Source organism: Carassius gibelio, chromosome B24, assembly GCF_023724105.1.
Source record: "Carassius gibelio isolate Cgi1373 ecotype wild population from Czech Republic chromosome B24, carGib1.2-hapl.c, whole genome shotgun sequence".
Taxonomy (NCBI): domain Eukaryota; kingdom Metazoa; phylum Chordata; class Actinopteri; order Cypriniformes; family Cyprinidae; genus Carassius; species Carassius gibelio.
This window is the reverse complement of record NC_068419.1, coordinates 21121098-21149092: the sequence shown is the minus strand read 5'-3', so window position 1 is coordinate 21149092 and position 27995 is coordinate 21121098. Positions and strand designations below refer to the sequence as shown.

At 36.8% G+C, this 27995-nt stretch overlaps 2 protein-coding genes across 10 annotated transcripts; one reads left to right on the top strand and one right to left on the bottom strand.

Moving 5' to 3' along the window:
* The first annotated feature begins 610 nt into the window (after positions 1-610).
* Positions 611-13499, top strand: acbd5a (acyl-CoA binding domain containing 5a). Of its 8 annotated transcripts, none has more exons than XM_052595966.1 (14): positions 611-750; positions 1039-1148; positions 3773-3893; positions 4616-4688; positions 4784-4901; positions 5335-5367; positions 5624-5827; positions 6207-6401; positions 6504-6589; positions 6996-7212; positions 8968-9167; positions 9262-9321; positions 9819-9928; positions 11340-13499. In XM_052595966.1, exons 2-14 carry the CDS (start codon positions 1067-1069, stop codon positions 11458-11460), a joined length of 1620 nt encoding a protein of 539 aa, XP_052451926.1. In that variant the 5' UTR covers positions 611-750; positions 1039-1066; the 3' UTR covers positions 11461-13499. The 8 variants fall into 8 exon arrangements, with proteins under 8 accessions (XP_052451926.1, XP_052451925.1, XP_052451933.1 ...); XM_052595965.1 differs by having other exon boundaries at positions 6501-6589; XM_052595971.1 differs by having other exon boundaries at positions 613-750; positions 6501-6589; positions 11374-13499.
* Positions 13500-13809: 310 nt separating this feature from the next.
* mastl (microtubule associated serine/threonine kinase-like) lies at positions 13810-27995 on the bottom strand. Of its 2 annotated transcripts, none has more exons than XM_052595963.1 (13): positions 27785-27995; positions 27538-27704; positions 27232-27369; positions 25510-25649; positions 25338-25426; positions 25124-25230; positions 24271-24430; positions 24013-24182; positions 20784-21854; positions 20560-20701; positions 16331-16444; positions 15850-15951; positions 13810-14436 (listed from the first exon to the last, which is right to left on the bottom strand). In XM_052595963.1, the coding sequence occupies exons 2-13, from the start codon at positions 27691-27693 to the stop codon at positions 14279-14281; spliced, it is 2547 nt and encodes an 848-aa protein (XP_052451923.1). In that variant the 5' UTR covers positions 27694-27704; positions 27785-27995; the 3' UTR covers positions 13810-14278. The 2 variants fall into 2 exon arrangements, with proteins under 2 accessions (XP_052451923.1, XP_052451924.1); XM_052595964.1 differs by having other exon boundaries at positions 27538-27695.

Below are 27995 nucleotides of genomic sequence, written 5' to 3'. Positions count from 1 at the left end.
TAATTAAATGGCTACAACACAACCGTTTTACCTCTAACTTAATGAAGAAAATACCAATAAAGAAGAAAAAAAAATAAAAAATAAAATATATATATATATATATATATATGGTTTGAATATTTAATGGTACCCCAGGGACGCAAGATGACGCCATTACGTACTGACGCAAAAGAATCAGAGAATTGTTTATTTTAAAGGGTTCGTTGAAAGAACTGTTCAAAAGAGTCGATTCTGAGAAATGAGCCAGACTTTCCAGCGCATCCTTTCGCCACAGCGACACCATCAGCTGATACATTGTTGCTTGCGCGAATGGAACGTTGGGAGTTGTAGTGTTACAATACATCTAGTAACGAGGGACGGAACACTTTGTTGTGTTCCATTAAGTGTCAAAGTGTTGCCTCTCCGTCTTTTGAGCAGGAAATTATTAAGCGCATATGTATCTTTAGACATATTCCTCAAAATATTGCTAGGCACATTCAAAGTTCGTAGCCAGAAACGGTTTTTATGTCAAAAACTCCCTTGGGTAAGCTTACATCGGGGAACTACATTACCCGGAATGTTACACGTGTAGATATAGAATTATGTTATTTGTAGGATTTAAACGCCATTGTTGCTAGACTTAACGGCAGCGTCGCTTTCTAAAGGAACTACAATTCCCAGGAAACACCTGAAGTATGCTTTCATATGTTGTCTGGCAGGTACGTATTCATGAGGTCGTAGTCTCCAGCGCAGCAGGCTGAGCAGCAAATGGTAAAGTATCAAAGGCTCGTGCTTGTTTTGACGCCGTTTCAATCGTTTCTAGTGCAAGTTAATAAAGAAATATCACATTAAACAGCATTCACTGCACTTTCAGTTATGTCTTGCTTGTCCTTCACGATTTGTAAAGACAAAATCGATTGTTTTTGGGCTTTGTTTACTTCTTTTGGAATGATAAACGTCTCATGAACGTGTAACGTGCAGCTTACTGTAATTGCGACAGATACAAAGAACACTATGAATTATATAAATCGATTACTATAAATGTAACTTTGCTGGTAGGTCGTGCTCGATCTTGCTGTAGACTGTCATGATGGAGGGTGACAACAAACCAGTCTACGAGCAGAGCTTCAATGCTGCTGTCAAAGTCATCCAAAGTTTACCTTCAAACGGTGAGTAAATATGTCGCAGTCATTTAGTAAACACTGTGTATCTTGTGTTATATTAGACAGCAGTGCACGCGATCCCTCACCTACTTTCTCATGAACGCTGCAGTTTCATAATCAAATAACAAATTATCACGGGTTTTCACGGTCAACGCGATTAGCCTACATTCAGCCGAGCTTAAGTGCTGAAATAGCCCTGATCAGAGACTGTGTGTGTGTGTGTGTGGTGATAGTCTCATGTGATTTATCATACATGTCAACATGCAAGATATATTAAAGACAGGCTAACGGAATGTCTGTGTGGAGGGATAGTTCACTTTCCATAAATAAATAAAACTTGTCCTTGTTTGCCCCCAAACAAATATGCTGTTATTTGTGTATCGTTTGTTTGTGAAACATGTTTCTGAGTTTTTGAAGAATCTTTTTTCTGATTTTTTTTTTTTTTTTTTTTACATTTATTTTTCATATTTTTATGGTGCGTTATAACAGTAATATTCTTTGAAACAACACAAGGATGCATACAATCAGTTTTTATTTCAGTGTTTATTATTCCTTTAATGTGGAATGAAACGTAATAGATTCGGACAAATTGTCTAAGAATCAAAAGCAATATTTACTGGTTTGAGTGAAATTTTAAGATTAAATAAGGTAATATAAATACATTGAGATATTAAGTTAAATTGAAATGTAGTTAAATTTCTTGATTATAAAGTTGCAGATCCCTTGCGTGCTATCAGAGCAGTGAGTCTGCGACCCATAGACATCACCAGACTCAGGCTCTTATGCTTTGAAATGCTTTTCCCAGCCTTTAATGCAGACAATTCCAGCTGTTGATTGTTTTGGGGATTTTCTGCCTTTAGTCTCCTCCTCAGCTGGTGAAATTCATTTTGTATCGGATTTAAATCTGGAAATTGATTTGGGCAATCTAAGACTTTACATTCATTTGCCCTGATAAAGGCCTTGACTGAACTGGCAGGGTGTTTTGGGTCATTGTCCTGATGTAATATGTAACGCTTTCTGATGATTCTGGTGGCATTTTCTTGAATGTTGATAGCCAAGATGGTTTTGTACCCTTCCAAATTCATCCTGCTACTGTCATCAAACATTAAGTCTTCATTAACATTGAGAGGGCCTGTTCCAGAGACAGCCATGCATGCTCGTCCCATGACACCACCTCCACCGTGCTTTACAGACGAGGCTGTATACTTGGGATCATTTGCAGTTCCCTTTTTTCTCCACACTATTGCTTTCTCATCACCTAGATAAAGGTTGATTTTTGTCTCATCTGTCCATAAAACTCTGTTCCAAATCTCTGCTGGCTTTTGCAAACTCTAATCTTGCCTTTCTATTTTTGGTGCTTGTCAGAGGTTTGCATCTTGCGGTGTAGCTTCTGTAATTCTGTGTCAAAGTCTCCAGCAGACAGAAGATTGTCAGCTTTCTGAAGGTGGTTGGTGATTTTACAGACCCGTGTTTTACGGTTCATTTTCACAGCTTTAAAGATGTGCCTGTCATCAACTGCTGTTGTTTTTCTCAACTGATCAGGTCGTCTGTGGTTTCTGATGTTGCGGGAAGTTTCCAAACTCTTGATTTTCTCTATGTCCTTTGTTTTTGCTATAGCTCTAATTGACTTCCTCTTTTCATTTAGCAACCAAATTGCTTGCTTTTTTCTCAAAGTAATACCAACACAGCCTTTAATAAAAAGAACATCATACATTACCAGCAGTCAAACATGGTGGTGGAAGTGTGACGGTCTGGGGATGCTTTGCAGCTTCAGGATCTGGACGATTTGCCATAATTGATCCTAAGAAGATCCTAAACAAACCTTTTCATGGCACTATATATGTATATATATATATATTTTTATAAAAAACACTATAATACTGTATGTACATGTACATATATGCATACATTTGCATTACATTTACATTTAGTCTGTTAGCAAACACTTTTATGCAAAGCGACTTAAAAATAAGGACAGTAGAAATAATCAAAACCAGCAAAAGAGCAACAAAATGCAAGCGCTATGAGAAGTCTTGGTTAGCCTAACACAGTACACATAGAAAGGTGTTTTTATATGTAATAAATAAAATGAAAACAAGTATATAGAATAGAAAAAATAGGAGACGCTAGTGTTAGAGAGACTTGTTTATAATAAATAAAAAGAAAACAAGTAGATAGAAAAAGAACAGAGAAAGCTAGTGTTAGAGGCCTTTTTTACAGAAAACAAGCAGTTAGAAAAATGAATAGCGAGCACAAGTGTTAGAAGTCTGTTATAAATTATATATATATATATATATATATATATATATATATATATATATATATATATATATATATATATATATATATATATATATATATATATATAAAATATGGGATGGCACAATAAAGCGACATTCACTTGCAGAAGGCAAGCTACTAGAAGTCTGAAGTAATGCATTTAGGTGAAGGGGTGTATTGATGTTAGCAGCTACTGGTAGATGAAGAGAGGTGTGACGTGTGTTCTTTTCAGACTAATCTTATATGTATAAGCTATATATTTATTTATTTATGTATTTATTTCTTTACCACAATCTAATATTGCATTACTTTTCGATTTAAAATTTTCTATTTATTTATTTTTTTTCCAGGTTCATTTCAGCCTTCCAATGACATGATGCTGAAATTTTACAGCTACTACAAGCAAGCGACACAAGGCCCCTGCAACATTCCCCGTCCAGGGTTCTGGGACCCTATTGGCAAAGCCAAATGGTACTGAACCTGCTAAATGTCTAGATTAGTGAATTTCATAAAACAAAAAAAAAGAAGTTTAGTTATAAGTGTCAATAGTTCTTAAAGGTAAAGTGTTTTTTTCCCCCCCCTCACTATTAAAATAGTCTCTCATATCCCAGTTTAATGAAAAGCTGTTGACATTCTAAAGAGTGCAAACAGTGCGAGCTTTTTCAAAGCATTGCTCTGTTTGTGCTCTCATGTTAGTTTATGGCTCAACCAGTGGTGTGAGTTTAGGGATGGACTACCTGTTCAACCAGTGGCAGACAGGGGTAGTGTTTGCAGTTCCATTTCTTGCCACTAGTGTGGAAAAATGACAGATTTCCCCATGAGTTTACACCATTCAGACCGGTGTCCATAACCTAGTGAAAATGAAATGTTGAAAGTTCACTGAGATAACAGATCAGTATTAGTATCACATCAGGTTTGTATTAATAGTAACTAGTGCCAAAAAAAGTGCAGTTCTGCAGAAGTCTATTTTAAAATTTGTGGAAAGCCTTTAATGTAACCGAGAATCAGATGAGTAAGAAAGATTTCCACACAGACCATTTTACTATGCTTTATGCTATTTTTTGTTCTTCTTTCTTTTCTACCTGCGTCTGAGAAACCGCTGCTAGAGTTTCAGTTGATTGTGAGATGACCGCAGTGTTGGCAAGCTTATGAGAGCAGGGTTGTCACTGACCCGTCCTGCTGCTTGTGTTTAGGGATGCATGGAATTCTCTTGGGGAAATGCAGAAGGAGGAGGCCATGGCGGCCTATGTGGAAGATTTGAAACTGGTATGATGTTTTGGATTTTTTTTAGCAGTTTTTAAAAACTTGGTATGAATTAATGTAATGGTGTATGTAACTTTGTTGTGTAAATTTGCGAATAGATTCTGGAAAGTATGCCTGTAACAAATGAGGTCGAGGAGCTTCTGCAGGTCATCGGACCGTTCTATGAGCTCGTTGACGACAAGAAGAAGATAATGCAAGTGTCAGATTTGAGCACAGGTAAACTGAACAACAGTTCCCTCATGGGGCATATGTGTGTGTATGTATGTGTATATATATATATATATATAATTAAATGAGCAGCACCTGTATATATATATATATATATATATATATATATATATATATATATATATATATATATACAGGTGCTGCTCATTTAATGAGAATATCATCAAAAAGTTGATTTTACTAATTCCATTCAAAAAGTGAAACTTGTATATTTTATTCATTCATTACACACAGACTGATATATTTCAAATGTTTATTCCTTTTAATTTTGATGATTATAACTGACAACTAATGAAAATCCCAAATTCAGTATCTCAGAAAATTAGAATATAACTTAAGACCAATACAAAGAAAGGATTTTTAGAATTTTAGTAAATAGCGATAAAATCAAGAATGAATTACCCCTTTGTTTCATGTTCAGCCCGCTTGGAAAGATTTGCTAGGCAACTTGAAGGCAAGTAAACAGCAGTGTGTTGTCCCTCAGCGGCCTGTGCCCTTAGTTCATAGTGCCATAGTCCAGGTGCTTGCTTTGATGCCTTAGTTGTTCACTCACTGCTGTTATTAGTTAGATTAGTCTGGGGTCTGTGGTCTAGCTTTCCTCTTTTTGTGCAATAGTCCTGACAGAACAGACCTTTTAGAAAGTGTGCATATCAAATTTCAGAACATGTCATCGATGCATCATCTTACATGTGTATTGTTGTTGTCTACAGGGTTTGGGAGCATGCTAACATCACCACCCAAAAGTGTCACAAAAAGCATCATCAGGACGATGGAGATGAACGGCAGCCTGGACAGTTACCCCATCAAAATATCAGAAACTCCACAGATTAAATCATTAGACATGAAAGACAGAGAAGATGATAATGAAGAGGAAGAGAAAGATGAAGAAGAGGAGGTTAAAGAGGTGAAAAAAGGTAAACCTCATAATTATTTTTGCTCATAATTAAGGTGCAGTCACATACTGCTTCTGCTGAAGAAGCGAAAGATTTCCCCAAGCAGATTTTTTAACAGGTTCAAGGTGGTTGTACAGATTTGCTAGCTGTGACTTCGGTATGACCTGTCCTTTATAGATTGTTACACTGTTGACAGTAGACAATGGACCTTTTGATTGCCAGCAGAAGTGTCAAAATATCTAGAGACTAGATATTGGGATTGGCCAGTTCACAAACAAACAACCCAGAACACTTTTTTTAAACAGTTTTGCATTGGTAACAGCACTCATATCTCCTTCATAATGCATACATGTTTTAGTAATAATAAATTTGCTCCATTGCAAAATGTGGTGTTTTTTAGCCTCCCAACTGAAGAAAAGGGCTTCTGCAGGAAGACCTAAAGAACGGATATCTAACGGAAGTATCGGCCAACATAAAGTCCTTGCCAATGGGACGCATGGGTCCAAGTCTGATCTGAACAGACAGGAGTCAGAAGAAGACTCTGAAAGCTTTAACCACGAGAGAGACATCATAGAGCTGAATGGACACATCAAAGGTGAGAAGAAAGACATGAGGGTAAATGACTTGACTTTTAAAAGTAAGCTCTAGGACATACTTGCAGTAGTTATCTGAATCACTCTCTTTATATGTGAAGCAGAAGACGTGTCCAGTTCTCACCATGTGGCCAGTGATTCGGACAGTGAGGTGTACTGTGACTCCGTCGACCAGTTTGGTGGAGAAGAGGTTAGTAGATTTCAGTTACACTTAATGATGAGAGATCCAAAAATTACTTGATGCTGGGAGTGTAGGATCCAGTAATAAAGGGATAGTTTGCCTAAAAAAAAATACTATGGAAGTTTGGTTAGCCACATTCTTCCAAATATCTTCTTTTGGGTTCAACAGAAGAAATAAATTCATACAACATCAATTTCAAACCAAACAGTTTTCTATTGGTCAACACTGAGATTTCACATGACCACCTTGAACCCGTTGCAAATTCTGCATGGATTCCTATTAAAAAGGAGAATCACTAAACAACGTCAATGTGACCTGCATCTTTAGTCTTTTAGCGCCTCTGTAATGGTTTTAAAATCTCCCAAAATCATGCAGTAATGTGAGTAATGCATGTGCTTCTGTTCCTGGTCTCCAGGGATCTGAGCTACATGTCAGCCACTCACTGGACGTGGCCGAGGAGAGCCACAGCACACTGTCCTCCACAGGAGAGATCAGATCAGAAGAGGAACTGCTGGGACGGGAGGAAGGCGTACAGCATGGTGGAGAAGACGGACGGAGCAGCAGAGGCGGTTCTCAGAGGCAGGGACTTCCTGCGAATAGAAGTGACACATCTGTGGTCAGGAGGGGAAGAGGTACAAACATAGCAACCAAAACAACAGTGAAATCATTTATAAAATCTGTTTCAAAACCTTGCTAGCTTGCTGCTATGCCTACCATTGCTTCTGTTCTGTTCCAGTGTTATTTTTGACAGCAAATTTTGTTTTAGTTTTAGTCAAAGTCTTTTGACTAAAATGCAATTTGGTTTCAGTCATATTTTAGTCATTTGAATTGTTTTTAGTTTTAGTTGATATAATACGATTTTAGTCAACTGAATCTACAGTAAATTTAGTGGGCTAAAATCTAATGGGTTTAGTTACAGTGCATTTATTGAGCATTTCTCTAAAATTTCCAAACTCATTATATTGGTTTGATTTTAAAGGGTTGATTCACCCAAATAGCAAAATGACGTCATTAATGACTCACCCTCATGTCGTTCCAAACCAGTAAGACCTCCGTTTATCTTTGGAACACAGTTTAAGATATTTTAGATTTAGTCCGAGAGCTCTCAGTCCCTCCATTGAAGCTGTGTGAACGGTATACTGTCAGTTTGAATGTTTTGAAGAATCGAAAATACATTTTGGTCCAAAAATAGCAAAAACTACGAATTTATTCAGCGTTTTCTTCTCTTCCGTGTCTGTTGTGAGAGAGTTCAAAACAAAGCCGTTTGTCATATCCGGTTTGCAAACGAATCATTCGATGTAACCGGACCTTCTTGAACCAACACCGAGCTGAGCCAGATAACGAACAATAGACTGACTCGTTCATAAGTTATTAATGAAATAATTTTGCTATTTGGAAGAACTAACCTTTTAAGATTTTATCATGATAGACAACGATTTAACTGCGGTGACACACAACATGCCTTCTTTTTTTATTAAATAAAACCACTTCTCATAAAGAACAAGAATACGGTCTTCTTCTTAATTAAATATAAATGTTTATACAGGCTAATTATGCATTCTTTATAGCAACTTGTTTACCATATTCTTCATTCTTTCAAACAGACATATATTTCTATAAATACATTTAGATTAATCATTAGGGCTAAGTTTTTCATGATCAGTGCGTGATCTTCTGTCTTTCTTTTGTTGCTTGATTAACAATGACTCGGACAATAGCAACAAAATTAGGCTGCTATCCCTTTAAAACTTAAAAATGTACTGATACACGTTCACTTAAGACTTAACCAACTGTGGTTATGTGAATAGTCAAAACGGACAATTCAACATTATTTTGTGTGTAATTCTCCGTTCATGCGTCACGAAAGGGTACTCGCGCACTGAGAGACGCGCTCTCTGTGTGTGTGTGTGTGTGTGTGTGTGTGTGTACGCTTCAGTGTCTGTGTCATGTGTTATATGACATGCAGCAAGTGTATGTTAGCTTATGTCCCACTGGTTCATATGAACACATCTAACCTCTGAACCACGCAGCAGATTAGTTTGATTGAATCTCTTCCCAAATCGTCCCTCCCCCAAATTTTTGGTCTCGTTTTTATTCATTGACGAAAATGTCAATAGATGTACATCTTAGTTTGTGTCATTTAAAAATAGTTTTAGTTCGTTATTGTCTCATGGTCAGCAGTGAAAAAATGTTGTTGACGAAAATTGTTACAAATTACGAATTTGTGAGTGCACATATGTTACCTTAAAATAGTCTCTAGGATTTGGAACAGGGCTGCAATCCTCAAGTAAATTTGTTTTTGGAAACTTTGTTTCTTTAATCTGTTAATGATCTACAGAATGTTTGTGCTGTTTGCACATAATGCAGCTGCTTCTCCTGTGTATCAGGGTCCAGGCCACCTGCCTTTGGCTCGGGGTCAGCGGGACCGCAGCAGGGCAGTGGGGGAGATGGGGAACGCTGGGGGACGGATGGATCAGCAACACAGAATCTAAATGAACAGATAATGTGTGCTCTGGCCAGACTGCAGGACGACATGCAGAGCGTGTTAGAGAGGCTACACACACTGGAAGCTCTCACAGCCTCACAGGTTACACACCGTCCCTTTTTACTCAGTACAACATAGAGGACACTGATTAAGTATGAAATATTACATTTTTGATTTGTCATGTTCAACTTCTCAGGCCAGATCCTTAGCACTGCCATCAGACTACCTGTCAACACCTGCAAATAAAACAAAGAAGGTAAGATCATTTTAATAAACTGATTGATGGGATTCACCAAAACATGAACAATCTGTCATCATTCACTCACCCTTAAGTTGCTCCAAACCTGTATGAGTTTGTTTCTTCTGCTGAACATAAAAGAAGGTATTTAGAAGAATGTTGGTAACAAAGCAGTTTCTGGTCTTTCCCCTTCAATGGAAGTCGGTGGTTACCAGGAACTGTTTGGTTACCCACAATCTTCAAAATTGTTAAGAAGAAAGGAGAGCATTCATGCAGCTCAGACAGCTAGCAATGCTGAGGTTATGGGTTCGATTCCCAGTGAATGCATGAACTGATAAAATGTAAACCTTGAATGCATTGCAAGTCTCTTTGGATAAAAGCATCTGCCAAATGCAGAGATATCAATTTTTTTTTTCGTCTCCCAAATTATTGAATTTTAATTATGCCATTGCTATAGAATGGGTGCTTATGTAGTATTTTCATAATCATTTATTCCTATTATTTCTACTTCCCAGAAACCATCCTGGTGGCCTTTTGACGTGTCTCCTGGGACTGTGGTGTTTGCTGTCATCTGGCCGTTTGTGGTGCAGTGGCTCCTCCGTCTGTATGTGCAGCGCAGGAGGAGGTACGCACTGTCCCATTTTACCACTACTGCTTAAGTGTTATTTTTATTTTTTTATTAGTATACAAATACAGCAATGATACGCTGATTAAAAGTGACATTAAAGACATTTTTAATGCAAACGATTTCTATTTGAAATAAATGATGTTCTTATTAACTTTCTAATCATCAAAGCATTCTAAAAAGTAAAAACATTTTTATAATAAATATTCTTATGTGTTTTAACATTAATAATAATGGGAAATGTTTCTTGAGCAACAAATCAGCATATTAGATTGATTTCTGAAGGATCATGTGACACTGAAAACTAATGTAATGATGCTGAAAATTCAGCTTTGTATCACACAAATAAATTACATTATACATACATTAAAATTAGCGCTGTTTAAAAAGAAATAATAAGCTAATTTTAATCTCATTAATTACATTATGCTGATTGATCAATGAATTAATTGAAAATTAATTGCACATTTGCATTGAGAAATTACACTAAATGTTAATTTAAAGTCATTATAATGTTAAATAAGAAAAGCACTGATTAGACATTCAAAGGAATTAGGTATTATTTTCAAAGCTACTTTTTATATTTGATTCAACATTGAATTTATTACACAAATTCTTAAGACTGCAATGTGGAGATACCATTGAAATTATTATTTATACCATTGTAGTGTTACTCAAAGATGAACAATGCTTTTACTGTGGCTTTGTTTGAAACCATTTTTAGCAAAACATGGACGATATAATGTCTCAAATTTAACAAAATATTAACTATTGATGTAAGATATTAAGGGAAAAAAGCATCATTCTCGCTCGTGATATTGCTAATATGATATAAATATAAGACAAAAACCCATGCAGCGGTATTTTTGCTCTCATATCTTGAACATTTAGGGACATCACAGCAGTTGCATGCAGTGTAAGATGATGTACAGGTCCAGGCGAGGCGGGTGCATTCATCTTTTTTTTCATATTTCCATAATCAATCATACATGTTAAATTGATAGTCCTAATTAAAATAGATATGTTTTTACATTTTAAATTGTAATAATTTTTAATATTACAGTAGATACTACTGTATTTTTTTATCAAATAAACGTAAAAGAATCTTACTGACACTGTACAGATTACCTCTACGAAATACTTGACATAAATTAAAGGAATAATTTCCCCAAAAATGGAAATCAATGAAAATGAACTAATCTAGATTTTGGATGGTCTGAAGATAAGTGTATTCAGTCAAGTCAGTTTTCATTTTTGAGTGAACTACTGCATGAATATGGTTTGAATCATTCATTGATGCAACCGCTTGCTGTTTCACACTAGTTTGAACATAGCTCAGGAATGTGCAACAGATATGATCATATTTGAGGCAAAAAAAAAAAAACCTTGGCAAATGTGCATGTGACGGCAGGCATGTTAAAGATCGGCTCATCTCGTTCCAGAAGAATCAACTGACTGATGGTTTGAGCGCTCTGCAGACCCAGAGGAGAGTTTGTCAGCCTGTCCCGAGATCTCGAACTCCTGCACTATGATGACACCCCTGAGAATTAGCAAACGGAAAGACCGAGAGTGAATGTACGGCGATGCAGCTCATCACAGGCTTTTTTGTACCTTTTCTTTTTCAATGTAACAACTTGCTAAGTCAGAAGTCCCCAATTTCAGTAATTAAAACTAGAATTTCGTAGTAGTTATGGAAATCTTGTTAATTGAAACGCACTATTAGGGGCATTCTAATAACTTTCATGTCAAGTGTATAATCATTCAGTGTTCTGCGCACATAGCTGCTATCTGTCATTAATACTGTAGCAAAGTGGAAGATGCAAAGGGGATTTCTGCTTGAATATATCTCTGATTCTTGCCATGTTTGATAGAAAAGAGACCATGGTTGGGGTTTGAGCCGTAATGGGAATAAATCAGGATTCCTAAATTGTTGGAGGTTGTAGGAGTAAGATTTTGAAATGCACATAAATATCTAGACTTAGCGCTTGTTCAAATGAGCTGTGGTGCTCTTTAAAGCCATAATGAAAAAAAACATGCATATTAAACTGACCCTTTGCTTTGGAAATCTGAGAAAAGAGTCCGAAGGCAATATAGAAAATGACGTTCTTCATCCATTCAACGTCCCATCATGATTCCTGCCTGCAAAGATCAGACCTATTTGGTACCCTCAGAAGTGTGTAGGCACAAAGCCACACATCTCAATGTCTGAATGATGCCGGCTTAAAGGAACAGTTCACCCAAAATTGTGAATTTGCTTAGAATTTACTGTCCCTAAGACCAAGGTTTCTTTAATCAGAACCAATTTGGAGAAATCAAATCACTTGCTCACAAATCGATCCTCTGGAGTGAATGGTTGCCGTCAGAATGAGAGTCCAAACCATCACAGTAATCAGAAGAAATGCATGTTTGAAATACATATATCATTAAGATATTTTACATCAATCTCTTGCTTCCAGCTAGCTAATATATCTCCATCAATAATATTGCTTTCTCCAGTGAAGCCATCTCATCTGAATCAGGAGGATGTTTCTTACAAACACACAGCTTTTCATTTCACAGTGTTTTGAGCAGCCGTTTGGACTCTCATTCTGACGGCACCCATTCACTGCAGAGGATCCACTGGTGAGCAGTAATGCATTGCTACAAACAAACTCCTTTATATCTTGAATGGCCAGAGTGTAAGAACATTTTTATAGCATTTTTCCGCCTTTATTTTTGGGTGACCTATTCCTTTAAAAATGGAATACCAAAATAAGTGTCACTCATTTGAAAGAAAGACAAGCACACTTTTCAAGAAAAAACATAAAAAAATAAAATAAATAATGATAAAGGGGTTGTTAAATAAATGAATGCAGTGACATTCAAACATTAGTGTGGCTCAAGTGTGCAAATAGTTTTTTGGGTCCAATGTATTTTGTCAGTGCATTTCTCAGCACTGTTGCATCATTACTGATGTTAATTAATGCTATGGTGAATTATTACTGCAAGATCTGTGTGCATGAGAAGTTTCAAATCTTTATCAATGTTTGCAAGATGTAATTGAGAATCGAAAACTACCCGGGTTAAATTGCAAAGCACTTTCAATGAATGTGAAGACAGTGACCGATTAAGAGTTGAAAAATTAACATTTGTAATGTTTATAGCCCTATGACTAATAGAAGGCTGAAATCTAATGAATCATGTAAATTACATAGGTAGGTTTTTTTTTTAAATGAAGTTTTTTGTTTCATTGTGGTTTGTGTAAATTAGTCAATAATGTTAATAATTCCTTTAATAATTGTATATTAGATATGTGCAAAAATATATAATTTGGAACAAGTTCTATTTTAATTGTACTATACTGTAATGTAGCATTTGCGTATATTATTCATGTCTGTAATACTTGGAATCATCTGTAGAGCAGGAGGTTCTTGATTTAATGCTTTTGTTCAGACTTAAACACATTATGTTCCTATTAAACATTTCAAATTTTGCCTTCAGTGCAGATGATCAACCCATGTTTCTTCATTGTCACGATCCATGTCATTCAATATGTTAGACTACGCATTATTAAAAGCTTTTAAAAATCTGAGTGATTTGTATTCCCATATTAATGCTACGAGAACACTTACATCATCAGTTGTATTTTTTAGCTGTTGTAATTTTAATATAATCAGTGCTGGATTATCAGTACTTACACATTGTAGTCCATTACATGTACAAACATTGTACAGTTTATAATATGGATTGCAAATAGATAATGTATTCTGATTACTTTTAACACATGTAAGAAAGTAAGGACCCCTCAGGTAGTGAAATGTATGCATTTATGCTTACATGGTAAAAAAAAAAAAACTGCATGTTTAATATCCAAAGTAAATTAATTCAGAAATAAAGCTTGATTATTAATACAACAATTGTATTTTATTTAATTAAACATTTCTAGAATCATCTGAAACCTAGGCTTGTAAACCACATTTTTCAAAGTGTTGTATATGCATCAAATTATTATAAATTGACAAAAAAGTACTTTTTTTTTTTTTTTTAAGCAGCGACCATGTCCAGAATCAAACTTGCTGTAGACTATATAAAATATTTAGCATGTTAAAATCACAATCCGACCAGCATCGTTTCAAGAAAACATGAGTAAAAATAGCAACATCTTCAATCTTAAATCAGTACAAACATTAGTGTTACATAATATATTACTTTTTCCAAATAAACATAACGGAAGACTTTATACAAATATTGCAGCATGTATGTGGATAAGTGTTAAAATCCCACCTCGCAGCATTTCAGGACACTTTCCAACATGAGTGAAGAGAGAAGAGAGAAACAGAAGGACAAACAAGAGCACTGTGTGTGTGTGTGTTACAGACTGAAGCCTGATACAGTGAGATGCTGGGCCGTGTTTCTCGCCTCAAAGTACGAGGTGTCTGTCTCATCATCGGGCTGAGGGATGAAGGGCATAGTCTGATGGTGAAGGTTTTCCCAGTCCACACCTTCAAAGAACGGATGTTCCTTGAGCTCTACAGAAAACACATTAGTATCGACGTCAGTAAATGGTACAATTGAGAATTAAAGAGCCACACAGATGGGAAATCAAAAATTACCTGTATTACAGTGTATGATGTAGCTGTCCATCAGTGTAAACAATGCGCAAAGTAATTAAACCAAAAAGTACACGATTTATAAAGTTAATGGCTTCTAAAGTAAGGAGTCAACTCTGAATGGCTGAAACGAGTCGTTAGAGATTTCAAATCCTTTCCCCATCTCTATGTACGTCACTAGGAGCACTTTGCATAATAATCTCCGCCCACCGTCATGGGAGAAACAAAACTCTGACCTGCCCCACCCCCACACACAGACGCTCTGGTTGGTGTGAGAGCATCATGTCGAGGAGACAGTGTGTTTTTAATTGTAAAGGCAAGTTTGTTTTATCTTCACTGCCAAAAAATGAATTTCAGAAGAACCAAATGGTTAAATTCATTTTTACCACAATACCAGAGCAGTACAACAAATCCCTTTTGTTGTGTTCACAACATTTCACTGATGACTGCTTTTCTAATCTCGATGAGTACAGCGGGATTTTCAAAGCGTTTGGCCATAAAAGAGGGTTCATTACCAACTTTATTTGGACCAACAAGCATCTCCGAATCACAACGCGAAGTATGATTATGAAGTTAGGTGTCTGTTTCCTCCCGAGCGTCTTATCAGTATGTGTGCTGTCTGCAGCCTTTCTCTGCGCTGATCTTCGTTTACAAAAATGTCATTAAAATCAAGTGTAACTCCGTGAATACTCAACGAAGAGACATGAGAGAGATATCTATAGAAAGCTTGACATGTCTACTTTAAAACTAAACATTTTGCTGTCGAAAACAGATATTCTGTGATAAAGTAATCCATATGAAAACAACGCGGTGTCCGTTTTTCACGTCTCCATTCAATATATCTAATGTGACCACGCCCCCGCGCTGAACGCTATATTCAGATTCAAACTGAAGCGCGCGGCTTGAATACGCACACACAGAAGAAAAAGCAGCGAGACTGTTCAAGTTTTTTATTTTACTGTTTGCTTCGCGGTGAGAGGAATAAGACATAATTCACCCCAAAAAGATGCTAACGCATTGTTTACCATGAAGTTGTGTGGGGAACAACCAATCAAAACTATGTCAGTTGACCAATCAGAACACAGTATGCAACCGAAAGGTGGGGTTTAAGGAAACTGAATCTTTTGAACAGCTTCGCGCGAACTGTTTGGGGATCTCTGAGAATTGAGGTAATTTTAAAATGATATTTTGACAAAATGACAATGTTTTTTAACCTTGGATGGATTTAAACCTAATGTACAGGACTTATAAACAGTGATAGGAAGCTTAGAATTTTCATCTTACTGGCTCTTTAAGTATAAGATGTTAGTGTGTGTGGGTGTATGTATCCACCTTTTAAGCCAGCACGTTTGGCTGTATCCATAGTGAGCAGAATCTCTATGGCATTTCTTGCGTTCTGGGTTAACTCCTCGTCTCCATCTGGCCACGGTATATCTGTACACATCATTCATGAAGCACATGTAGATCAGACACAGTCAACACTGCATTAGTGTACACATCATGGTGTAGAAGACAAACAAACTTAAATATCCATTCATTTGAATATACTTGAGGGGCACAGATTTACACATAACGGTGGGACCATTCTGAGATCATAATGAGAAAATAATAATAAACAGTTAAAGGGACAGTTCACCCAAAAATGTCATTGTCATGAAATATTCACCCTCGTAACCCGTAACTTTTCTGCAAATTCATGTATAATAATTTGAAATAGCAAACAATTCAAGAATACAAAAGATTGTTTAATGTATTTAAGAAATATGTATATATAGTTAAAAAACAAACATGTATTTATCTCTGGCCCTCTCACCTCTGTTGAGAATGTTCTGGAACACCAGCTGAGGGGTCTCATCGTTAAATGGTGGGATTCCTGTGAGGAACTCAAACAGACAGACACCTAGCGCCCACCAATCCACCATAAAATCTGTAGGAAAGCAAAAATTTTATTAATTGAGACTCGTTGTTCTATCTCTACAAACATGAAACTTGGCACAAAATGTGTTAGAATGTGACCACTATTAGAAAGCAGTGACAGCAGCGCTCGTGAGTTGATTTTGAGGGGAAAAGGAAACAGCCACAACACACAAAACCAGCTTGACTTGAACTCGGGTATCATGATAGAAAAGGTCATATTACAAAACTGAACAACAGTCAGTCATCAGGTCATAAATAATGTTCTTAGGAGTCTGAAAGGAAGATGCTTAAGTTTCAGACATGTATACCTTCAACTGATCAAGAAGTGGCACAAAACAGACAAAAATAACTATTTAAAAGAAAACATAACTACAAAACCCCAATGCTAGAATGTGCTGGGTGGTTGGCAGGGTGTTGCCATGCAGTTGCTAGGGTGTTCTGGGTGGTCAAAAGAGTACACCTCCAGATCTCTGGATTTACCTCAGTCCCTTCCTCGATGCAAAGTTGATAGGATTTTTTTATTATGAAAATGGTCTGTTTGCTTGGAAAAGTAATAGAACGCCTCTTCTTAAGCTGCACTATTTGAGGTATCTTTTATACCCATAGAACAAACGTGAACTTATTTTAAATTGTCAACATGAACGTATAGTTCAGCTTTTACACAAACAAAGCACAGCCTTTCAAACATACTACATTTGACAGAGTGAGCAAAACAAAGGCAAAGTTCCATCTTTTTCAAACATTTTTCTCCAATTTTGTGCCACATGCACTGTACCATACCTTAGCATACATGTAAAACTGAAGTACACTTTGGGCTTAACAAGTATATCTAAATAATACAGTACTTTTGCGCAACAGACGAGTGCATATGGCTAGATTAGTAGGTCCACAAGGTGGCAACACTGACATGGCCACTGTTGTTTTTTTCAGACACACATACGCACAAAAGTTAAAAAGGACAACTAAAACTACAAAACCACATCAGACACCCAAATTGACAAGGGCTAGTGTGAAGTTTAAACAACTAAAAATAATTTAATTCTCAACTTCTACAGAGAAATACCGCCAAAACGAACATAGATGGAACTTTCTAGTGAGGATTTGTGGAGTATATGGAGTGTGTGAAAACTGCTGTAAAACTTTCCCCAAACCATCCCACAGTCTTCCAGCCAAACAGGTAGTCCTGTCACCAACAGTTTAGTCAGAAATTGACATGTCACTTTACTCGAATAAAGAAAGCAATGCTTCAAAAGTACTACAAAGTTAGTGTTCACAGTTTTCAGCAAGTCGATCCATAAATGTTGTTTACTTGACTCTATTAACTAATATAACAAAATATTTTTCACTGAATGCCCCAGAATTCCCAAGAACCATCATTTCAGACAGCATTACTGAAGCATTAAGGGAGGTGAATCAGGAGCTGCCAATCACAAAAGCTGCAGCCCATAATGGAATTAGCCAGCCACGTCCTTAATTCAAGGCCCCGATATACTAGCGCGACATGATTTCCAACAAATTAGGCCAAACCAAAATTTGTTTAGCATTTGTTTCAGAAGTTCAAAGCATTTTGCTGTAAAATATTGCTTTAATTTCTAAACAAATTGCCACTGGTCCATGGCCATTATGTAATAGGTAGGTTTGATCTGTGGTTTTACTTTCTTTGATGTGCAATTAAAATTAAAAGCAAGACAAAAATTTTGTTTAATAGTGTAAATGTGTTGTATAAAGTGCTATATAATTAACATTACTGGAGTGCTGAATTGCAGAGCTGGTGGAAACTACACATCACTATGATTAGATGCTTTCCTAACTGCTGTTATTTCATGGCTGTCATTTTGCTGTGTGTTTACATTGTTACTAAGAGGAAAGCACACAGCACATATATACACATTCGTCGAATTGCAGAGGGTGGCGTCAGGAAGTATGCTACCAGCATACCATTTGTCTGGTATTTCAAAATTATATTTGAAAAAAAAAGACTTGTGTGTATATCGAGGCCTTAATTCGGTAAAGCTGCCCATACATGCACCAACATCTGCATTGGTTGGAATCTTACTGAATACAGTTTAGCATACTTACCACAACTTACAGACCCTGAAACTAAAACATAATGTGTGTTAATGAAGGTAAAGTACAAAATTCAGTCTTTTTTTATATTAGGTGTCTTTATACTTGAGATAATGGTTGACCATTATCATTACCCAATATTTGAGGCAATATTTCTACACGTATTCCTAGGGATGTAATGATTCACTCAACTCATGATTCGATTCAGTTTTTTTTTTTTACAAAATAAGATTTTTAGATTTTTAAGATTTTTTTAAAGACAAATTATGAATTAAATGTGTGCTTTTATTATTGCTTGGACAAAATGCTGCATATTTCTTTGTGAAATTGAAATATAACTATAAAAATATACCAATATAGCACTTGGATATTATTGCTCTTTTGTTGGATTTGATTGCTTCTAGGGGTGGCACGGTTCGCTGAAAAAACCCCAAACTGTTCGGTTCACCACACACGGTTCGGCACGCGCTGGGACCGTAGTTCAACTTGAATCTGATAAAGCATCTGTAATATTGTTTGCTATAAATAACACGTAAAATAAACAGGGTTCCTCTAACATACGTTTCTGTTGATGGATGCGAATTCTGGAATACCAGACATTACAACAGCGATGAGAACAAAAAAAAACCTAGACAAGCCATTTACTCTTCTTTAAAGGGTTAGTTGACCAAAAAATTAAAATTATGTCATTAATGACTCACCCTAATTTTGTTCCAAACCCATAAGACCTCCGTTCATGTTCGGAACACAGTTTAAGATATTTTAGATTTAGTCCGAGAGCTCTCAGTCCCTCCATTGAAACTGTGTGTACGGTATACTGTCCATATCCAGAAAGGTAAGAAAAACATCATCAAAGTAATCACGATTCAGTTCGATTTGGTGAACTGGTTCAATGGCCATTTTGGTAAGTATCCTACTGCAGACACAGCCGGATGAATTGCATTATCTTAAAGTGACAGTCTTTATATTAATCGAACAGCAACAACAAAGACTTAACTCACTGCTCTTGATTAAAAAGCTTTTATACCTTTGATAAAGAATAATCTTTCATTTATACATTGCAAAATGCAATGATTACTTTATTCAATTTCTGTACCTAAAAACTTATGCAAGACCTGCCTTAAAAAAAAAAAATAATAATAATAATAATAACTGAAAATCACTGTTTATTGTTTGTATCTTTATTGTATTTATTTGTGCTGTTGCTTGTAGTTGGACAGAATATTCTTCTTTTTTTAATTTATTAGAAAGCATCGTTTTTCTATAAACATAGCACATACCGAACTGTACTGAAAACCGTGACTCTAGAACCCTGAAACAAACCGAATCGTGAAAAAGTTGAACCGTGCCACCTCTTGCTTCTATTGTCCTCATCTGTAAGTCACTTTGGATAAAAGTGTCTGCTAAATAACAAAACGTAAATATAATGTAAATGTAAATAACAAAACTAAATGTACATTTTAAAACAAGCCCCAAATCAAATAACACAAAAGAAATCTCTATATTTATAAAAAAAATAAGGCTTTGTCTGTGCTCTTTCCATTTTAAATTAGAGGGAACCAATGCATTACAATCATGATCCAAACAAAGATGCTGCAAACATGCAACATGAGAGGTTTTTAGTCTAAATTAGACTGTATAATTTTGAAATCTGAAGCAAAAACAGATGGATTTGACTTCGGTTATGTGAAACAATGCATACAAAATATCTGCATGAAAGAGAAACAGCAGACGAGCTGAATGAGACAGAATGAGACAGATTCACTCTCAAGCAGGTGGCACTTAAAGCGCTTCCTTGGTTTCTGCTGTTAACAAAGCAACACTTATGAACTTTAATATGCATTATAAAGAGGCAAGATGAGAATCAAAAATACCAGACAATAAGTTCCCCTCAGAAAAAAAAACGTTCATATTGACTCCTACCCCTAACTGAATAGCAATTTGTTCAGCATCTCAACTGATTTGAATCGTCACATATTTGACATCGATTTTCAACCAGCTTGCAGTTAATCGTTACATCCCTACATATTTCTATAACTTGACCATTTAAATGCTTACCATGAGCTTTGCCTAGTAAAAGTTCCGGTGCCAAGTAATCAGGAGTTCCCAGGATAGGAGCCCCTTCCACACGTTCTGGACCTCTACGAACACTTTTTGGCGTCCTATAGGGAGTGTGAGACACAACCATCTGCTGTGGAGTCTAGGAAAGAAAAAGCAAGCATCCTTTCATTTCCAATTCCAATTCCAACCCTTTTTCTCCAGTTTAGCCAAAAGATTCTCACCTGGTAAAGTGAGCTGCTCAGACTGGGCCTTTTCTTCTGAACTGGAGTCACTGCAGACTGGGCATTGTGAAAGGAGGCTGACGCAGATAGCTCCATGGCATCCAAAGAGGCCAGGCTGAGATGTGAAGTGCAGGAGCGGTTTATGGAGCTGCAGTAGCTCCTAAATGCAACCATGTTCCTGGGTTTGAGGAAGCCAGGTGATTTGACCATACTGTCAGACAGCCCACGAGGATGGTCAAGAAGAGAACGCTCAGATTTACCCCTATGCTGCTTTGCACTGCTGTGCTTTGGTGTAGCCAAGGTGGGCCGGGCTGCCGGTGTGACTACAGAGATCTCGTTTTCATCCAGCTCTTCAAAAGAGGACGAAAAAGACTCTTGTTTAACCACTGATATCTCATGGGCTGAGCCGTCCGAATCTAAACTAAGACTTCTTCTGAGATTTCGGTCATCACCGGGTGAGGTCGGGCTTTTAGGCAAAGCCTCCTCACCTTGATCTTCGAGATCACAGAAGAGATTTTTGGCCACGGCTATGGGACTAGATTGCTTTGGGCCCATTCTCTCACTCATCTGTTGACATATCGATGCACTTTTAACATCACCAAACCCCACAGTAGAGAAAATTCCTGTCAAGCCTGTGTGGGCCCTTGAGTTGTCCTCAGGAATGTGGTAAGACCTCTTGTACTCAGTGTCGTTTTTCTTGCAATGGATCTCAGCCTGTTCTGGGCTTTTCTCTACTTCATCAAAAGCTCTCTTTACTGAGGATTTGGACTCTGTTGGCGGCTCTGGTTTGGGAATGGTCTTATCAAATGATCGATGGGGATCAGCTTTACCCAGTGCAGTAGTACAATGGTCGGATGCACCGAACTGGAGCCTCTTTGTAGAAATCTCTGGTTTAATAATTCTGCTGTTGTCCACTTGGATATTGAGTGGAGTCAAAACAGTGCTGTGATCTTGAGCTTGAGCTGGAAACATCCTCCTTCTTTCCACCGGTGTCAAGGGAATGTTTCTTGACATTCTATTGGCCACTTCTCTTCTGCTTAACTGTGGAAGGTTCTCGCCATCTTGAAAATTCTAAATTGACCAAAACGCACATTAAAGACATTTGTATTATAAAAGATCTCCAATTCAAGTACATGCTGTTTTCAATTCATCAAATAATTATGAAAAATTTATTCGTTTGTTGAGCACAAAATCAGCACATTAGAATGATTTCTGGAGGATCATGTGACACTGAAGACTGGAGAAATGGCTGTGAAAACTAAGTTAAATTCTACATTTTATATTAAAGCCTAATTAATTGATTATACTACACTTGATTTTTTGTTTTGTTTACATTTTTCATAATTAGCATCATCAATTATCAACAATTAGCACATGATAGGTAAAAATTGATAGCCTGAATGCACTGTAAGTTGCTTTGGATAAAATATATATGTATTTTTTTATTTTTATTTTAAATGCATCCAAGCATGGGTATGTATTTATATAAACACATGTACACAGTACACACACATATACTGTGAAAAAAAAAATTATTGAGGATGCGATTAATCGTGATTAATCATTTGACAGCACTATTTATTACACAATATATTGATATCAATTAGGGCTGCACGATGTGTCGTTTAAGCATCGATATCACGATGTACGAATCCACGATAGTCACATCGCAGGATGTGCGATGTAGGTCGTAGTTGATCCGTTATTCATTAACTGTACGGGCCAGCTGCTCCCCGGCCCTTGACGAATGTGATTCGCAGATTAATTGCACAGCTTAACCATCACAGAGTGAAAGTTTTGACAGGGCAGAGAGAGAGAGAGAGAGAGAGAGAGAGAGAGAGAGAGAGATAGAGAGGGATGGGGGGGGGCAGAGGGAGAGAGAGACAGAGGGAGAGATATACTGCCTCGCGCATATTAATCAATTGACACGATGGTTTCGATGTTTAAAGGTCCCCTTCTTCATGATCCCATGTTTTAAACTTTAGTTAGTGTGTAATGTTGTTGTAAGAGTATAAATAATATCTAAATTCTAAAGCTCAAAGTCCAATGCCAAGCGAGATATTTGATTTAACAGAATTCGCCTACAAAAAACGACCCGTTTGGACTACAGCCCTCTAGTTCCTGCAGTAATGACTTCACTTAAACAGTTTTGTTGACTAACCACCGGCCACATAAATTCACAAAAAGGGGGGCGTGGTACGCTGTACTTGGAGATTAATGGTTACAATTTATGTTTAACTTGGTTCCCGAAAATTATATTCCACATGTAAAACTATGTGCAGCTCATTTTGCTGAGGACAGCTTGCTGAGGACGGCTTGCTCAATCCCAATCAGTTTAATGCCGGATTCGCACTAAGATTATTCCTGAAAGATGGAGCAGTTCCCTCTTTGTCTGGAGAAGGCGTTGTTTATGGACCACAACCGGTAAGTGTATTTTATTATTTAAGTTGGTGCGTTTAACAGTTTCTGTAACTTATTACACAAAGGGCAACGCTGTTTAGCTTTGTTAACTAGATGTTAGGGCTGTGCAAAAAAACGAATGAGATTTTCATGTGCATCTCGTCAGTAAAAACGCTCCTGTGATTATAAGTACATCTCCAGCACGTGCGTTCTAGCCCAATCACGTTTCCAGGAGGGCAGCCTGCTCTCAGCTGCTGTCGAATCAGAACACAGGTACCGCTGGCCCAATCAGAACCCGTTACGTATTTCTGAAGGAGGTACTTCATAGAACAAGGAAGTCATCAGCCCGTTTTTATGACAGTGAAAACAGCGGTATACAGATAGGTGAATTGTGTGAAAAATACTGTGTTTTTTTTACACGCGAAACATGAACACGTTATATTGCACATTGTAAACACAATCAAAGCTTCAAAAAAGCGCGTAAAACGGGACCTTTAAATCATTTAAAATGAGAACGTAAGAATGCTCACATATTTTTGTTTGTAAGAAATTTTTTTATTAGATTTCATATCGCAATATATATCGCAGAAAAATAAAATATTGCAATGTAATTTTATCCCAATATCGTTCAGCCCTAATATCAATAATTAATTATAGAGTTTTATTTTCTTGAAATTGATTAAATGTACTGGTCATTTTGAATTGTGCTACTCACTTCCCCTACTTTTATTTTGATTACCTTTTCCATCATTGATTGCTCAAAAATCAATTTTATATACTGTACATTAAAATGTTGTGAATGTTAAAAAGAGTAATGCTGATACCAAACCTGCTCATCTTCCCACATCGGGCTGACACAGTCTTCAGAGTCAGTAGTGGATGGTAACAGACATGAGTGTGCACTCCCAGCACTCAGAGTCTCAAATCTCTTCCTTGACTTCATCAGCCTCGGTGTCAAACTCCTAGCCAGCAGGCCAGGACTAAACACACTGTTGGATCCTAGAGAAGATCACATGTTAGGCTTTACAATGTTCCACTAGAGCAAAAACAACGGAAGACTTTCAAAGCACATCATTCTGAAGCATACCTAGAGCTCGAGTTGTGCATACTGGTGAATTCAGATGATCAGCCCGTCTCTTCAGCAGAGGCGAACACAGTGAACTATTCCTCTGCTTGACTTTGTCACAGGACATGGGGCTGCCCAACACTGTGCTGCCGTGACGCTTGCCTTCGGTCACCGGGGTATTCTGCCAATTTAAGTCAAAATATGACATTGTACAAACGGTTTCAAACATTTGTTTCAGATTTAACCATTTCAAACACGTTTTAGATGTTGATTTAATAATATATTTTGTTGTTGAAACCAAGATAGTTTTTCTTCCAAAATGCTTTGATGAATGGAAAGTTCAGAAGAGCAGCATTTATTTGAAAGAAATCTTCTGTAGCATTGTTAATGTCTTTACTGTCACTTTTGATCATTTTAATGGGGTAAAACTAAACTTTTGAAGGATACTGATATTGATTTAGTATTTCGTAGATAATAAACTTGCTGTCACCAAAGAAACATTAGCTAGCGGACAAGAAGTTTTTGTCCAAACTGCATAAATGACTTGCAATAACTGTCTGGAAAGCTTCAATTAGAAAGAATAAGTTAAAATGATATGCAAATCATCAATATATCACGCTGTATGCCACAGTTAATCAAAAAATGTGTTCGTTATTTTTAATATAGCTAAGAGTTACATTATAGCCCTTTTATTTAAATTTACATTCAAAGATGAAAATTTGCTACTAAACTAGATATTTGATAAATTAGCTATAATATTTCATCAAATCAAAGCTAATGAAATAACTACAGAATCATCAGGGACAGCAGTAAAAAAAAACATATTGTTGAGCCATGTAATATACAAATGAAATGATTTTGAAAATGTACTCACGAGGCCAAGAGAGCTTATCAGTGACAGAACCTGACCAGGTGTCCTGAAATAATCTTTCTTAGGCTTCACCAAAGAAGGTGTGGTTAAAATGTCCATCAGGTTGAGTTCTGGAGGACGGGGAAGGACAGGTTTGTTAAGATCACAGACAAAATAGTTTAGCATTTTTGTTGTAAACAACATTAATAAAAATATATATTTGTAAAAAAAAACATACCCCTGTCAAGTTTGACCTTGGAAAGCCCGAAGTCAGTGAGTTTAATGTGACCCTCGTTTGAGATGAGCATGTTGTCTGGTTTTAAGTCTCTGAGTCAAATGACAAAAAGGATGTCAGTTTGATAAACAAAAGACTTCAAATGACTCCTAATTCTCCTGTGAACATACTGTACCTGTGAATAATCCTGTGTCTGTGAAGGTAATCCAGAGCGAGTGCGACCTCGGAGATGTATTTCAGAGACATGTCCTCATCAAAGTATCCATAAATATGAAGAAGTGATTTTACATCTCCACCAATCAGATACTCCATTACCTAAAAAAAGATCATGCTTGCACCTTATAAAGTTTCACATTTAGTAGTTCACCCAAAATGTTGATTTGCTGAATACTCATTACTCATCCTCAGGCCATCCAAGATGTAGATGAGGTTGTTTTATCATAAGAACAGTTCTGGAGAAATCTAGCATTACATCACTTGCTCACCAATGGATCCTCTGCAGTGAATGGGTGCCGTCAGAACAACTGATACAAACATCACAGTAATCCACATGACTTCAGTCCAGTTTTGTTGTCTTGTGAAGTGAAAAACTGCACAATGATCAAACCATCATTAAGATGATTTTAACTTTATAATATCACTTCCTCTAGTGAAACAGTCATCACATCTAAATTAGTGATAGGTTGTTCTTGAATGTGATTCAGGAGTGATTCGTTCAGTCACACATGCGCAAACTTCTATACTACTGGAATTAGTCTAAACGTTCACCTGTTTCAGCCGGAAAGAGAATTAATAATAATAAAAACGAACTCTTTATTAAAACATTCAGTTTATGGAAAATAACCATCATGACAGAAATTCACACATAACTGTCACACAATAAACTGTAAGATGTAAAAAAGTACAATTTGAGACCAGAAACAGTAACTGTAAGAGTAAATAATAATCATAATACTGATGATGATAATAATGACCTTGTTTGTAAGGAAGCTTGTAAATTTCTCTATCCAATGCTGTCACGTCACGTGAAAAAGGAATGAACGATAGGTTAAAGCCTTTTATACAGTCTATGGTCAAAGCTGATGTGTCTGTCACGTGATGAAGGAACAACTCAAACCCGAAGACTCGTGAGATGAACTAATCAATTTTCTTTCCGGCTCAGACCGCATTGTTGTGTATTGTTTGTAGTGTGATCAATGTTTGCGCAAGTACTACTAGACATGTTAGGGAAGTAACATGTAAAATTGTAATTATATTTTGATAAAAATGAACGAAATGACTCAAACTGCTGAACAGCTTCTTTGCTGAACGAGAGTCAAAGGTCCGAGTCGGTAAAATGATCCGAACTTCTCATCACTAATCTGAATCAGAAGAGAAATATGCAAAAATGTTGGACCATATATAAGCGGAAACAGTTCAGCACAGTTTTAAACTAAAATGTGATTGGATTTTGATGTGATAGGACAACAGGGATGGACTTTTTTTATCGAAGGAAGCGCCATTTAGAATTACAATATTTTAGCCGAAGAGACTTAGAAATTAAATTGCCTTTATAAGTTGGTTTCTTACAAACACAGTTTTTTCACTTCACAAGACGTTAACTGATGTACTGGCGTTGTGTGGATTATGATGATGTTTTTAATCAGCTGTTGGACTCTCATTCTGACGGCACCCATTCACTGCAGAGGATCCACTGGGGAGTACATGACGTAAAGCTAAATGTCTCCAAATCTGTTCTGATGAACTCATCCACATCTACATCGCTTGAAAGTTATTAAGTAAAAAAAAAAAAATTGGCAAATTTTTAGATTTGTGTGATCTATTCGTTTAAATATTTTCCACCTGAGGTCTTTTGGAAACCTTTACCGGTTTTCATGAGATCCATCTTTGTACGTACCAGATAGACTTTAGTTGCAGTCTGTAAAGAATAAAACAGGTGCACAATAAAAGGACTTTTACTGAGAGCCAGAGCATCTCTCTCAGCTCTCATCTGATCAGCCATGTTCTTATCCATCATGTCTGCTTTCTTCACCACCTGACAATAAATAATAATCATAACTGTTTATCAGTGCTAACAATTACAAAAAATGGTTAAACAATATAGACAAACAGTAACTATAATAAACAAAAGCTAGTAAACTTAGTTTGCATTGGCAAATTTAGGATAACATTATATACAAAACATAATTTAGTATCCCTGTACCTTGACTGCATAGAGTTTGGAGTTGCATTTCTTCCTGGCGAGGTAAACCTTCCCGAAGGCTCCTCGGCTGATGGGTTTGACCAGAGCAAAGTCCTCGATGGAGGGAGCTTTCACTGCGCTGTTTGAGCCTTCGGATGAGATCCCACGATCTTCCATAACTGCAGTCTCTTAAGATATTAATTTGATCCAGCTAACGTTAACGTGAGTTCACTAACTATTAGACTGAATCACTGGTCTGTCGTCTCACCGTGCAGTCAGATGATCTTCAATCAGGGAAGTACGAAAACGATTTATGGTGATTACATTGTTAAAAAGCAAACACATAATCACCACAAGCGTTTTCACACGCTACATGTATTCATTTTGCATGAGTATGGATGAGACGTTCAGTCCACTGCGTCCATTCTCAATTCTTCTGTTGACAAGCGCGAGTCAGTCGTTTGTTTTGAAATTTGAAA